General features: G+C 37.9%; 2 protein-coding genes across 2 annotated transcripts in view; both read left to right on the top strand.

The window, feature by feature from the left end:
- Positions 1 to 958: 958 nt before the first annotated feature.
- Positions 959 to 3,812, top strand: LOC134653852 (uncharacterized). The gene is made up of 4 exons (XM_063509216.1): positions 959 to 1,078; positions 1,240 to 1,435; positions 2,269 to 2,483; positions 3,114 to 3,812. Exons 1-4 carry the CDS (start codon positions 964 to 966, stop codon positions 3,803 to 3,805), a joined length of 1,218 nt encoding a protein of 405 aa, XP_063365286.1. The 5' UTR covers positions 959 to 963; the 3' UTR covers positions 3,806 to 3,812.
- Positions 3,813 to 9,600: 5,788 nt separating this feature from the next.
- Positions 9,601 to 15,528, top strand: part of LOC134654372 (fatty acid synthase-like) — a 38,972-nt gene continuing 33,044 nt past the window's right edge. The window contains exons 1-7 of the mRNA XM_063509836.1: positions 9,601 to 9,726; positions 10,382 to 10,574; positions 11,201 to 11,318; positions 12,078 to 12,281; positions 12,782 to 12,898; positions 13,547 to 13,710; positions 15,062 to 15,204. Of these exons, the coding sequence (XP_063365906.1) occupies positions 9,601 to 9,726; positions 10,382 to 10,574; positions 11,201 to 11,318; positions 12,078 to 12,281; positions 12,782 to 12,898; positions 13,547 to 13,710; positions 15,062 to 15,204 (1,065 nt within the window). The remainder of the gene's footprint in view (positions 9,727 to 10,381; positions 10,575 to 11,200; positions 11,319 to 12,077; positions 12,282 to 12,781; positions 12,899 to 13,546; positions 13,711 to 15,061; positions 15,205 to 15,528) is intronic.

The following is a 15,528-nucleotide window of genomic DNA, read 5'->3' as shown; positions in this document are numbered from 1 at the left end:
TTCTTGTTAGGGGCTATACATATAAGGCTCCAAAGCCTATGTATCACTGCGACCATCGCTGATCTATTGTGATCGCCACCTACTACAACTCTCGATCCAAACCTGCAACTTCAAACAGCTGCAGGATTTTTTTGATCTCGAGAGACTTTACCTCCTCCGGGCGCAATATGTGTCCGCCCAGGATTAAGTCACGAGTACGCATTAGGCAAGAACACTCTGTGAGGATGTGCAAGGGCGTCTCCTCTGCCTCCATACAGAGTCTGCACCGCCCCATGTCACGTTTCCCCATGGTGTGCATGTGCTTATTTAGGCAGCAGTGCCCAGTAAGCACCCTTACCAAGTTGCGCAGTTGGTTCCTAGACAGCGCTAAGGCGTTCGAGGACGCCTTTTTGCTGAAGGCCTTGATAAGCGCTTTGGAATGGTTCAAACCTGTTGTTTCCCTCCAGAGTTGAATTGTTGTGTATTGACAGTAGGTCTTTAGGGTGAGCCGCGTTAGGCTTTTGGGGATACCACAAAACGGCTCAAGACTGTAGTTTTTCCCCTTAGCCCCTGCTCGCGCGAGCTCGTCGGCCTTATCGTTTCCTACGATACCCGCATGCCCTGGGACCCAACGTAGAACAACCTTGTTCCTGGCTCCAAGGTTGTTCAATAGTTGCCTCAGTATATATATACTTAACTATTTTATATTTAGAGTAACTTGTATATACAAGTTACTCTAAATATGTTAAGTAAGTACCCACATATTCACCCCTCAAAGTACCTTCCCATACATAAACGGAGTTTCGCTCTCATTAAAACTATACGTGTTAGATTGTAATGAAACTTTGCACGTACAGAGGTTTAAATATGCTTGTAATTAGTTTAACAGTTAGAAGCAACGAAAGAGCTTGTAAAAGGTAAGAACCTGATAGACGGTCTTACTCGCATTAACTTATTTGTTATGTCGACAGAGGCACGGACGGCATGATGGAGACGTTGAATAAGTTCGGCCTCGCGCACTGCGATCTGCCGACCATGATGTGGAATGTCGCAGTTGCGCTGCGAGTGGTGGCGGTGAAGATCGAGGGTGGCGCCAAATGTAAGATTACAGTACATTACAACAAATGCCTATTGTTTGGCGTTGCATAAGTTTGGCTTCGCGCACTGCGATGTGATGCTGCGAGTGGTGGCGGTGAAGATCGAGGGTAGCGCCAAATCGTACAATACCCTATACTTAAAAAATAATATGTATTTTTCTAGCAATCCCGATATTCTTCTACCTTCTGGCGACGGTATCCATAGTGATTTACTTCTTCAACTACCACGCGTCCGTGATCGTCTTCGTGTTCGTGGACTGCCGTGAGACGGGCGACATCCTGGCCGGCATCATGGTGGTATCCACCAGCTTGACCGGCTTGATTGGCATCAACAAGCTGATGTACATGCTGATGCATCAGTAAGTACTAGTTGTTAACCTGTGAAGTTAACAGCGTTACCTATTTGACCCTTATATATATACTTAATCGAACCCTAGATGTCTTATCGATAATCGATACGCATCAAATAAGGGTACTTAGTTCCCTATACAGTCCATGGGTGGCGCTGTCATCACTAAGTGCCTAATTGATTTAGTTATTAAATAAACGTAAACAAAATCAACCCTCAAATGACTCCTTAAGTCAGTTGAGGGTAGATGAGAACATTACACGATCAAATAAAGTAGCTTAAAGTCAAGTCGTTCAGTGACAGATCCAGGCGGTTTTGTAGATATTTGGCTGGTTGACCAATACATTTTATAACTACTCGAAAATGTAAAAATTGTTTGTTTGCTTTTATTTAAATAAACTAAAAGTACAGACTATAGATATAGTTAGTAGTCATAAGGCTGTTATTAAGTATATGTATGTATAATATATATAACTTTAACTTCCTTCTAATATAAACTAAGTCTTAGTTATTTAAATAAAATAGGTCTGTGTAATATTTCCTAATGTCAACTGCATTCTATGAGCCCAAGTCACACCCATAGCCTAATTTGGGATCCACCTGTGCTCATGTGTCTGTAAGATTGTTTTTCTATAGTCAATAAAAATTATTCTTATTCTTTTATATTATGAACCGGTGTCGGACCTCAGTGCTCTCAACATCATAGATCAGCCAATTTAAGAACGAGCTAGTACCACTTTGTACAGTTGCTTCTCAAACCCGGATGGTTAAAAATATAAATAGGTATGATTTTATCAAGGAAAATAAATACAGGATTCCTAATTTAAACCCAAAACTTTTCAGGGACAAAGTGCAATCATTAGTGGCTGACTACATATCCTATGACCGCATGCCCCTCTGGCCAGGCACCGCTGCCCTAATGGCCGACCTCATGAGGAATGTTAAAAAGAGACTGATATTGTTCTGGACTGTCACGATGGGCAACGCTTTCATCTTTAATTTGCAGCCACTTGTGATGCCGTCGAAACTTAATTTGTATGACAAACACGTGGTGTATGGTAAGAAATTATCAACAAAATAATCTGTCGCCCTTATCATCCTCATTGTTATTTCTAGTATCAATATCATTTTCCAAGATAACTGCGATTCCTCGAGGTCCCCAAATGGCAAATAGTGTGTACATGAAAAAGACACCTTTAATTATCGTAGGTACTTACCAAATTTCAGGACTGTTCTAGAGATATCAAGGTTAGACCTAATCCGATAGCCCGTTTGCACCATTCCACTAATCCGGCGTTAACCGGTAATACCTGGAGTTACCATAGTTACCAGTGCAAATTGACACTGGGTTAACGGTTTAACCGCTTAGCCGCGGGTTAGTGGGATGGTACAAGTGGGCCTAGTGAAAGTATAATTTATTGCTAGGTGTTTCTATGTCGAACATTACCAACTTCACTCATATTTGCTTCCTTGCCATCGAATTATTTCAACAAAATATCAGCTTTTCTTCTGGGGGCTATATTTATGCGGTTTATAAAGGTGTCCAAGTTTTGGGATTAAAGTAGTATTACTTAAAAACCTTTTTTTTTATAAATCAGTTTCATGTAGCCAAGCATTCAGTGAGTCCGTAGCTGACGTACATAGTTAAACGGTAGACCTTCGAGTGCAAAATATGTTCTTGTTTACAGGTTTGAAATATATCTTGGGCATAAAAAATTACCCGATCGCTATATGCAATATAGCCATCAGCACTTACTTTATCTGCTACGTAACCTCAAGTATCGGAGGTTTCCTCATCGTAACCACTGGTTACAGTGAAGTAAGATTGCTGGCTCTCGGCCAAGAATTGCGAGATCTCTGGAGCGATGCGCTTAAACACTACAGTGAGAATTTTGAAGGCGATAGTGAAGATAAAGAAGCAGAAAAGGAATTGAATGATTATGTTAAATATCGCTTGCAAATCATAGTTAAAAGCCACGCAATTAATATTGATGTTATAGAGAAGCTTGAAGGTTTATTCCGTAAAGCGATTGCAGTAGAATTTATTTTGCTTACAGCATGTTTTAGTATTGCTCTCTTAGGAGGGTTGGAGGACACCTATATAATCTTACCTTTTTCCATGATGCTAGTGGGTATGGACTGCTATTTGGGGCAGAAGTTGATGGATGCTTGCAAAGTTTTCGAGGACGCTATCTACGATTGTAAGTGGGAGAATTTCGATGTTCAAAATAGGAAGACGGTGCTGTTGCTGCTGAAGATGTCTCAGAGAACGCTGTCCCTGTCGGCGGGTGGCGTGGCCACGCTCAGCTTTGAGAGTTTAATGGCCATGTATAAAGCTGTGTATTCCGCTTATACAACTTTACGATCAACGATGGAATAAATGAAAAGTAATATATGTAATTAGACTAATTAGAGCTCGCACACACACACACACTAACACTCTCACACACACAGACACAACCATACACGCGCGCACACACATACACACACAATACACACACACATACACACACACACACACACACACACACACACACACACACATAAACTTTTTCTTTCCTTCTTTAGGGTTCCGTAGTCAACTAATTAACTGTTATACTATTTTCTTACCGCTGCAAATTAGCTATTACATATGTATATATACAATTAGTTAAGAATAGCATTTTAAGATTATATAATTATATTAAGTTATAGGTTATTTTTAGCGCTGAATATAACCCTGTATGAAAAGATTGAATACCTCCTAACACAAGTTTTTAACTTAAAAGGAGGATTCGGGACCTATATCTGTAAACTTGTGCATAAATAAATAATTTTGAAATTTTGAGTTTTAATGTCCGTCCGTCTGTCTGTCTGTCTGTCCGAGGCTTGGCTCCGTGGTCATGCAATTTTGCATGGATATGTAAATTATGGGTCTCTATTGTTTCCCATAAAGTTTTAACTCATAATGTTTGTCCGCATTTTCGTTAGTCATAATTTGTTTTTTCTCAGAAACGCGTAACTTTTCAGGATTGCCCTAAAACAAACCTAACCTAACCTAACCTATCTATAGAATAACCTTAGGAAATTCCTGAAAAGTTAACGGTTTCAGAATTATGACTAATGATAATCTGACAATCATTACATTATGACTTTCAATCATTATGTCAAGTGAGAGAACGGTAAAAAAAAACTAAAAAAAAACCTCCCATACAAACTGAATTTTATAAAAAAAAAAAAATGAGTAAGGGTCTTCAACAACCACTTTTTGATAAATAAATATTTTCGGAAATAATCGCTCTGAAAGAAAAAAAAAGATTTGTACAATTTTAAGTTGTTTTTATTTATAGTTAACTAAATGTCAAACATGTTTTTGTGCCTTATATGTGAATTAAGATATATAATTATATTATACATACATATATAGGTTACCACATTATGCTTTCTATAGAAAACTAAGTGACGGGTGCCTGGGCCCGGACCGTTCTAGTGTGAATCATCCTTAAAATTGATTTGTATTTATTGTGTACAATGTTTAAAAATGTTATATAGGTAGGTACAAACTAGTTTTAGTCCCAATGTTTATTCAAATAGAGCTCACAATTATCAAAAAATAAATTGATTAAAGAAAGTAAGTAAAAAAATATATATTTTATAATAACCTGACATTGCCACCCTTTTTTTAATTTTGTAAAGTAGCACGTAAACTTATTCCAAATCGTAACAAATTAGCACACAATACTCGTAAACTCACACAGAGCGTTTGGAGTAGTAGGTTCAAAGAACTGCGTACGTATACGTGCGTGCTTGGCAATAGGTATAGTCACCGTGCGCGTTGGAGGGCCTGCCACCTTGTGGCCTGAATCGGAAACATATGTGCACATGCACATTGCCAAAGCAAGTGCTACCATCTACCGTTCTCGTCGGCATGTTTCCTTGTGCATAGTAGGTTCTGCCATCTTGTGGGCTACATCGGAAGCATAAACGACACATTTACGCCTCGCGCCAAAATTCTGACAGCTCCTGTGCTGCCGCCTATAGTTCATGCACGGGGCCCAAGCCTATAATAGGGAGCACCAAATTGATTCTAACTAAGATAAGATAATATGAAGCTAAGACCTAACTAGGTAACAAATTAACATATTTGATTAAATATTTTAAACTGGAGGGGGACTTCGGGAGAGGGGCTGCGACCCCCGCTCTGGCGGCCTAGCCAAGGTGACAATCGCTATCGAATCGTTTCGTGTCTCTTTATCACTCTTCCATATTAGTGTGACAGTGACGGTTGCGTTTCGTTCGCTACGGAGCGTTAGCGATTGGCATGTTGGCTACGGGGCCTGGATCGTACCTGCCGGCCTAGCCAAGGTGACGATCGCTTTCGCTTCGCCATCGAATCGCTTTGTGTCTCTCTGTCACTCTTCCATACAGTGTGACAGTTGCGTTTCGTTCGCTACGGAGCGATAGCGATTGGCATGTTATCTACGAGGCCTGATTTAACAGCCCTAGTAGCACGGTAGCATTTTTATCGTTTATCACCATGCCTGTCACGTTCTAACAAGTATGTAAGTGTGAAAGTGACGGGCATAGTGATAGTCGATAAAAATGGAACCGTGCTGAGCCCACTGATCTCACTTGCAGTGCAGCGAGGGAATGCTGCAGGGATCTATATCTGAATCCCTAAAGTATTTTCTCCTATCTTTGCATTCCCTAATATCGTTTGTAATAATGATCAGTTGTCCTAACACTACAAACCCTAATATTGGTTTCCCTAATTATTGATTACTTATCCTAATGTTATTAAGCATATTTTCTTTTTGGCGGGGGTCGCAGTTCTGACCCTAACCTAACCCACTTTTGTGGCAGCAAGTTCTAAAACCTAACCATTTTTCAGAACCTTACATTATGGAAAATAATCGTTAAGTATGACAATTGATCGTTAGGGCATGTGCCCATTAGGACAAACCAGTTAGGGCAAGTGACTTTAGGACAAACGTTGTTAGGGATTCAGAATTACACCCATGCTGCAGGCATCATAGGGACTTTTGAGCCTTTTTAATGTATTAGTAGTTTTAATTATTATGTTATTAATTTTGGACTTCACGGGCCTATAAATCCCTGTATTTTGATAGGCTTGCGTGGGGATATAGATCCAACACGGAGAGTCCCTTTGGAGAGCTTTAATTTCATTTAGAACGCCTGCTGGAACCCGTTCACAGGCGCAACAATAGACACCCATGAACCGTTCGCAGCAGGCATTGGGACTATTGTAGAAAAAGCGGCCAAGTGCGAGTCGGACTCGCCCATGAAGGGTTCCGTATTTAGGCGATTTATGACGTATAAAAAAAAACTACTTACTAGATCTCGTTCAAACCAATTTTCGGTGGAAGTTTACATGGTAATGTACATCATATATTTTTTTTAGTTTTATCATTCTCTTATTTTAGAAGTTACAGGGGCGGGGACACACATTTTACCACTTTAGAAGTGTCTCTCGCGCAAACTATTCAGTTTATATAAAAATGATATTAGAAACCTCAATATCATTTTTAAAGACCTATCCATAGATACCCCACACGTATGGGTTTGATGAAAAAAAAAATTTTGAGGTTCAGTTCGAAGTATGGGGAACCCCAAAAATGTATTGTTTTTTTTCTATTTTTGTGTGAAAATCTTAATGCGGTTTACAGAATACATCTACTTACCAAGTTTCAACAGTATAGTTCGTATAGTTTCGGAGAAAAGTGGCTGTGACATACGGACGGACAGACAGACGGACAGACAGACAGACAGACAGACAGACATGACGAATCTATAAGGGTTCCGTTTTTTGCCATTTGGCTACGGAACCCTAAAAAGTGAGACTGGGCTATTGCAAAAAAAGGCCGGACACCTGCCATAACAATGCTATTATCTTATTTATTATTAATGTTTATTGGAATAAAACAGTTAAATTTATTTATGAATATCTACATTATATTATATCCATTGAAAAATATTTTATATGGAATCAACAAAATATACCTACATTTAATTAAGTACGTAAACATTGACATTGATTTTTTTGACTTTCCTTTTTAACTATTTATAAGTGACTAACATGAATAAAAGTATATTTGAATCTTTAATGTCTACTTTCTAATGCGGTAACTATTTATTAGGTATGGTTAGCTGTTACCGTAAAACCCTGTTTTAAGTGAAAACGCGTTTTGCCTAGTTAACATATATTATTAATTTATTCATTGTTTTCACTAGTTACCGCACTAGTTACTAGTTACTAGTTTTTGCAAAGTGCCTTGGTGAAAACCAGTTTTCACTAATTAAATCAAGATTAAATTCAGTTAAAACTATTTTTTATCTAGGCTAAACGCGATTTAACTTGTTAAAACTAGTTTTCACTGTATTCTGCCAGAGTTGAAAGATAGGTGTGACGCGACGAGAGAAGCAAGGAGGCACGTGTTAACTGAAACTAAACTTGGACTGAACACTCTAAACAGCGTGAAATAAAAAAAGGTTTTTTACGTTACGTGCATCGTCTTGTAAATCTTAGTTTACACTGGAATCAATTTTTGATAAATTAGTCAAAACTAGTTTTCACCAAGCCACTTTGGGAGAGCTAGATTTGAAAACAAAAAACAGTTAAAACTAGATTTTACCGAGGCCTTACGGAAAACTAGTTTCAAGTCCAAAACGCATTTTCTCTGATGGGATACGGAAAACTTTATAGTATTAACTAGGGAAAACGTGTATTCCCTAAAAACGAGTTTTTACGGTAACATAACTTTTTTTAACCTTTCATTTGTAAACGTACTTAATATGGGGTATGTATATTAAGTACCTAATATAAATATATGTAAATCTACAGGCCGTGAGTTCAATTCTCACCCAAGGCAATAACTTTTACACTTTTAAATTTATTCTGAAAAATAAATGATGTAGTTAGACGTTTCAAGCCAGTATTTAAAAGACCGCGTTAGACATTGGCCGTGTCTATTATTTAAGTATTTTTCGCCTAAATTTAAATCAGTGTAAGTGATTTTGTTTAATTGTTCAGACCTCAAAATATATTTAGGTATTTATTTGTCAAAATGTTATATTAAATACCTACTACAAATATTAAAAATTATATTTTCAGTTAAAGAAATCAAATACAATAAGTAGGTAAATTAGAGCTTATTCAAAATATAATAAAATAATTTAACATTGAAACTATTATTTCACCCACAACATAGCACAAAAACGCATGAAAGCTAGGACGCTTAGTACAAGGAGTTTCGTCAATTGACCCTGTTTCTATCTCTATCGCCCCGGAGCGAAGGGCCAAGCAACTCTACTAACGTTAATAATAAATAATATATGGGGTGGAACTGTGGAACAGAACGAAGGACTTTTACGCAAACTGGGAATTGGGTACTTTCCTCTACTTAAAATAAATTATTTCACACCGTGCACAAAATAAAGCACCAGATATTTATTAGAAAAACATAGATAGCAGTTATTTTTAAATACTATTTCTATTTAATAAATTGGATTGAAATATAAAAAGTAGGTGAGTTGACCGTGACGTCACTACACACGTTTTCATATAAATTCCATATTAGAAAATCGTTTTGACAGTTCTAAAAAAGAAGCTGATTTGACTACTAGGAAAATAGCCAATTGTTCACGCTACGTACTTTATTTTTCACTTAATAATCACATTAATATTTCTAACCGTTTTTGAGGTACAGTTTGTTGAACATTAGTGCAAAAATCTGTATGTTTTAACCCTAGCAAGTAGATCCAAATTGTTTTTTATTTTATTTTTTTATTTAGTTATTTATTACACAGAAGATGACAGAAGTTACAACTTTTTTGTTAAAGGACAAAGCTCCACAAAACTATGCATTTCTTTGACTGTGGAGTCTTAATTACGTACTATTCTAAATATAATTAATTGAATGTATATTATAAGTAATAGGCTAAATAATTACATTTATATTATATAACACTATCCTTTCAGCTCAGTCTCTAGAAATGTTCCACTCAGTATTTAAAAGCCTTGAGTCTAATTATAATTGTTATGAGATGGACTAGGTTTGTAAATAATTAAATACCTAGCCTAACATTTCAAACTGTTTTGTGAAGTCGTTTTTTTTTAATTAAAGATTATTTTTGTTAGTATTTTTAGCAACCAGGCGCTACTAATAGGTAGTGATCATGTCGCAACCGGCGAACAATCTCAATGGACGTTGCAAGCCGGGGAGCGTTGTCATCTCGGGTGTATCCGGCTCTTTCCCACGGGCGCGCCACGTCAAAGAATTATCAGACATCTTGTACAACAAGGTTAGTCATGTTTTAGATCCCAAAGTGCCCTACCTCAGGCATCTAAACTCCTAACCACGCACGCATCACGCCAAAAGAGCGCAGAAATGCTGTACGACAGTCGACAAGATTAGTCACAAAGGTGATATTTTGAATAAGTAATCAACTTCACCCGAGACCGGGCCGGGGCCCGATACACTGGCTAGATCTAAGAGCAGATGTTTGATATTAGCGTAATCATCTTATCATTTTACTCTCATTTCCTTGATACCAACTGGCTAAATTGTCCCAATGTACCGAAGCCACTTTATTTTAAAAACCTGAACTGAGTCTGTGATTAATTCATTATCTATAGTTTGTCAAAGGACTGTCTCATTTCAAACATAGACAGAGAGAATCATACTATCTTTGTTTTACACTAGTACTAGTACCCAAAAGAAAAAGATGATAATAGTTATTTTTTTGCTCTTATTTACTGACAATTTGATTTGACCAACTAGGTATATGTACACCGCGGACCCAATAAGGTCTTATAAGTTATAATGTTTTCGGGGACCATTAAGTTTCTAGTTATACAGTTATAATTTATATTTTTAAGCATACGCTTTCATTAAGGTTTACTGTATTAGCATTTTAATTGCCTGCAAAAAAGGACTGTATTTATTTCGTCTATTAGGTGAACCCAATCTCACACGACGAGCTCCGTTGGAACTACAACCACCCCGAGGTTCCGCAGCACGTCGGTCTGATCCCAGACCTGGACAAGTTCGACGCCCAGTTCTTCAAGGTGTCGTACCGTCTAGGGGTCAACATGGACCCTATGTCGAGGACTATACTTGAACATACTTACCAGGCTATTTACGACGCAGGTATGATTAAAGGATGACTCACGCTAAAACGGTCCGAGTCCAGGCCGAAGCTCCCGACACGACACCATAAGTGATGTGTTCTATAGAAAACTAGTGTCGGACGTCTTGGCCCGGACCCGGACCGTTGGGTCTTCCTACATTGAATCCATCCTATGAGAAATATTTATACTTACCTACATATAAGTACGGCCGCTTGGGAGAAACCCAAATACATTCCTGAAGCAAAACTAAGTAAAAAGAGAGAGATGTTATTCAACAAAAGATAACAATGCCATTCATTAGCAGGTAATCTCTCAAGTGGATCCCGACATTCTAAAACCAAACGACTATATCTTTGGTTTGATTCAACAAAAGATAACAATGCCATTAATTGGCAGGTAATGTCTCAAGTGGATCCCGACATTTTAAAACCAAACGACTATATCTTTGGTTTTATTGAACAAAAGATAACAATGCGACGAATTGGCAGGTAATCTCTCAAGTGGATCTCGACATTTTAACACCAAACGACAATATCTTTGGATTGATTCAACAAAAGATAACAATGCGATTCATTGGCAGGTAATCTCTCAAGTGGATCCCGACATTTTAACACCAAACGACTATATCCTTGGTTGATTCAACAGGTGTTAATCCTCAACAATTGTCTGGGAAAAAGATCGGCGTTTACATCGGTAGCTGTTTGTCGGAAACCGAGAAAATTGGACTATACACATACGGGAAAACTGGACTTGGTATTGTTGGGTAATATTATTATTTTTTCACACACACACCCTCACATACACACCCTCACAAGCATAACTCCCACACCTTGTCACCCACTGTCACACATAATTTTTAAGTCACACACTTTTTAATTTCTATGCCTTTTAATTAAAATTAAAATTTCAAATCCTTCATACTAAACTTTTGTTTTTAAGAGTTTTTCAAACATTAACGTAGGTATCGTAAAACCACCCCACTAAAGTCCAAAAGCTGGGAAACTATGGTCCAAACGTAACACGAACATCTTCGTTCAGATGCGTCTATTATACGTAATAAATAATATATATTGTATAGTCTGTCAAGCCGGATAGGTCAGTAGCAATGTAAAGCAAACTAAAGTATGGTAGCCCTAGGAAACGAACCAAAAGCAGCAATGTACATGGAACAACGATGAAATGTAAACAAAACAGTTCCACAGATAAGGTATAAAAAACAGGCGATTTTCGAATAATTCAAACGTAGTGTTGCTAACCCGCGATTTTTCAAATTTGCCGCATTTTTAGGGCTGATTTAGACGGCGCGCGACCTCGCATGCGATTTTAGTTACCTACATTGCGGACTGTTGATTACGTCCAATTCAACCGACCGCTCAAAACCCGCAATGTAATGAAACTCGCATGCGAGTTCTCGTATCATCTAAATGAGCCCTTATACTGACAAGATTTGCTTGACCAAGTATACCTTATATGATAAGACATTATTACACTTTGTTTTGTAAAAAAATAAATTATCGTACAGATGCAACAAATCAATGTTCGCGAATCGGATCTCGTACTGGCTGAATATTAAAGGGCCGTCTCAAGCCATCGACGGCGGGTGCTGCAGCTCGGCCGTCGCGCTGGAGCAAGCTTGCCAAGCGATGGCGCACGGCGCCTGCGACGGGGCCATCGTTGGTGGGTGCAACCTGTGCTTGCATCCGCAGACTTCTGTTCACTTTGGCAGGTAAATCTATCGCATCCTCATAATAAAAGGAGGGTGGGCTAATTGGCCTAAGGTAAGTACCCCTATTAACGAGCCCATTAAAATCGGCAGCCAGCTTATGTTTCATTTTTGGCTGTCTTTGTAAAAGTTGCTTAACCCCCTCATTAATAGGGGTACTTACCTTATATCACCAATAAGGACCTTATTAAGAATAAGCGATATGTCACTGGACAGCTTATTCTAAAAGGGCTCATTTAGACGGTGCGAGAACTCGCATGCGAGTTTCTTTACATTTCGTCATTTCATGGGTCGACAGAATTGATGTCACCTCAACAATGGTCCGTAATGTAACTAAAATCGTATACGAGTTCGCGCGCAGTCTAAATGACTAAAACTTTTTTTTTATTGCAAAGGGAAACACAGCATATAAATAATTACACATACAGTTTAAAAGAACAGTTTCCACTTACCTATATACTTATTTTATTACTATACTGATTTTCGTTGTTTTTTTTTTACAGAAATATAAAATTATGCAAAGATGGTAAAACAAAATCGTATGACAAAGCAGCGGATGGGTGCGTCAAATCTGAAGCCATAAGCGTACTGTTTTTACAGAGAGCCAAAGACGCTTTAAGGTAACAAATATATTTTTCAAACATTCCATGAAGCCACTTGGTTTAGGTACCTAATCATTGTAATGAACTCATGGGCGTAGGCATGTACAGGCAAAGGGGGGCAACTGCCCCCCCTGGACAAATTTTACATACAATGCATGCCCCTCTGTGGCCTCTGCCCCCCCCAGGCCTATCAACTCGCCACCCCCTAGTTCACTGGCTGGCTACGCCCTTGAATGAACTTATAATATAAGCACGGTTGAGATGGAGTAAAGGATGACTCACGTTAGGACGGTCCGGGCCCGGGCCGAAACGTCCGACACTTCGTTTTCTATGACGGGTGATTGATGACGACGTGATGCTTTTTAGCATCTAGGCGTCTTTGAAAGGCTTTCTGTCGTTTCTACATAGGATAGGTGTATTATTCTTTAATACAGATTTGGTGCAAAATTATTTTCCATTGTATTTTCACGGAAACTTACGAAAGTGTCTTGCTATTTCAGACTGTCTCGGTACAAAAAGTACTGACATTGACTGAACTAGCATGACAAATACGAACAAACCTAGAAAATACGATGGAAAACAATTATGTAAAATCCCATATAGGTACATTTCACGACTCTTCTCTTTGCGGACAGAGTCTAACAGTTCTTTAATAACACATTCTAGAATTTACGCCGAAGTCGTATCCGCCAAGACAGCATATTCATCGCTCGACAATACTGGCACCTTCAAGCGGACTCCGGAAGAAATCACAAGATTTTTAAAGGAGTTTTACGATGGAATAAAAGTATCGCCACGGGATGTCGACTACGTCGAAGGATTTGGTGCAGGTAAATATGACTAAATATATCTTTATATTTAAATAAATGTTGAGGCAGTATTTTTCTACTTGAAAAAAAGATAATTAGGTACTTATTTACAAATGTGGCAGAATACTTATTCAATATCGAAAGTAAACCGGCTTAGGTATAAATAATAGGATATTACTATACCTACGGGTGGAGGTAACCCTGTTTTATATTTTTGTATTTCATAAAAATCCCTATTTTTAACATTATCTTTCAAATATCATTCTGATGTCAATGGACTTTCGATTTTTTTTGATAGTGTAATCCTACAAAATTATACATTTAAACAAAAACACATCATTTGTAAATTAAATTTATCCAAAACCCGTCACATTGCAGTTTAAATACCTCTACTATTTACACATCGGCACATTTTTACATAGCATTAAATAAAAATTAAAAATACCTACCTCTTCTAATTAATGTTATGTAAAAATATGCCTATGGAATTAATCGGTTTACGAGTAGGACATTGAACTATTATTAGTGACGTATAGAACCGGCACAGAGAACCAGTATTTTGCGCCATGAGTTGTTGTCGTTTTGACATCAAACCATGGAAGCGGAGCGTGAATCTCGCGACCTAAACGCGTAAGCGCCATGAATTTTACGGCGCTTACGACGTTTTGGTCGCGTGGTATCTAGGTTGTGATTGCGACAATTTAATTGTTTGATATGTCGTGTCTATAGTAATTAGAACTCAATGGGTTAGGTACTTACGTTTTAATTAGATTAGTTTTTAAAAAATTGTAATGAATATCTGTGTCACGAAAGTATTGTTTAAAAGAAGAAAAGAGACAAGCATGCAAAAAAGAATGACAAAGATTCAAGAAATAGTACTACAATTACGATACAAATGCGAAAAGTAGCAAATTAAAAACGATTGCCGATACATTAAAACAAGTTGCGAATTAACTATTTGCAAATGTACCTATCGTACAACGTTTTACAGTACATTTATAGCTCTATTTTTGACAAAGGCACGTGAAGCGCTAATTACTACACTATAGACTATAGTTCGTTTTTTTATCATTAGAAAAAGACTATATACGCGATCTTGCCGTGTTTTTTAAATGATAACGCTTTTTAAAAAGTCAGTAACCATTACTTATGAAAGGAAAATAATGTAAATAATCGTATATTATTCATAGTCGTTACATATTTGTCGTGACTTATTTTTCAAGTGTTTTTCGATAAAAGGACACGTTTACCTTTTTTCTAAATTTTCTAATGCTATAAAAAACGAAATAATGCAAATTATGCATTTTTCCTGTTTCTTGTTACCTTTCAAAGTAAGCTTTTTCAAACCGCTACAAACTGTTTTTATTTTTAGCTGACTTGGACACCGACGAGGCAGAACTAGTGGCCATAGATAATGTTTTTAGCCCGGGTCGCACCGAGCCCCTTTACGTCGGCAGCGTCATGTCAAACGTGGGATATTGCGAGTCCGCGTCGGGCGTAGCGGCGATCACTAAGGTTAGGATTTTATAGCTTTTTTAATGTCACATCAACCAAGGTTCAAACCTTCGAGCAACACCGGCTTCGACATGTCGGAAGGGAGGAGCCCAAGCGATATCTTACCGTACAAATCATTCTACCATTGTTTACGGGGAGAAACGTGCACAGTCGCACTTCTTACTGACATCATCATCATCTCATCCGAAAGACGTCCACTGCTGGACAAAGGCCTCTCCCTTCTGACTCACTATATACAAAATCCAATCTGTAATGAGGACACAAATACATAGAAAATGACACACGTCAAAGACAAATCTTGCACACCTCGATCTTTTTTTGTGT

Source organism: Cydia amplana, chromosome 14 (assembly GCF_948474715.1).
Source record: "Cydia amplana chromosome 14, ilCydAmpl1.1, whole genome shotgun sequence".
Lineage (NCBI taxonomy): Eukaryota > Metazoa > Arthropoda > Insecta > Lepidoptera > Tortricidae > Cydia > Cydia amplana.
The sequence above is the reverse complement of the archived record's forward strand: the minus strand, read 5'-3'. Positions and strand labels throughout refer to the sequence as shown.

Excerpts from the sequence above, each read along its gene's own strand:
- LOC134653852 (XM_063509216.1), top strand. The coding sequence starts at position 964 with ATGATGGAGACGTTGAATAAGTTCGGCCTCGCGCACTGCGATCTGCCG. Across the intron at positions 1,079-1,239 it reads GATCGAGGGTGGCGCCAAAT|CAATCCCGATATTCTTCTAC; the intron begins GTAAGATTACAG and ends GTATTTTTCTAG. Across the intron at positions 2,484-3,113 it reads TGACAAACACGTGGTGTATG|GTTTGAAATATATCTTGGGC; the intron begins GTAAGAAATTAT and ends TCTTGTTTACAG.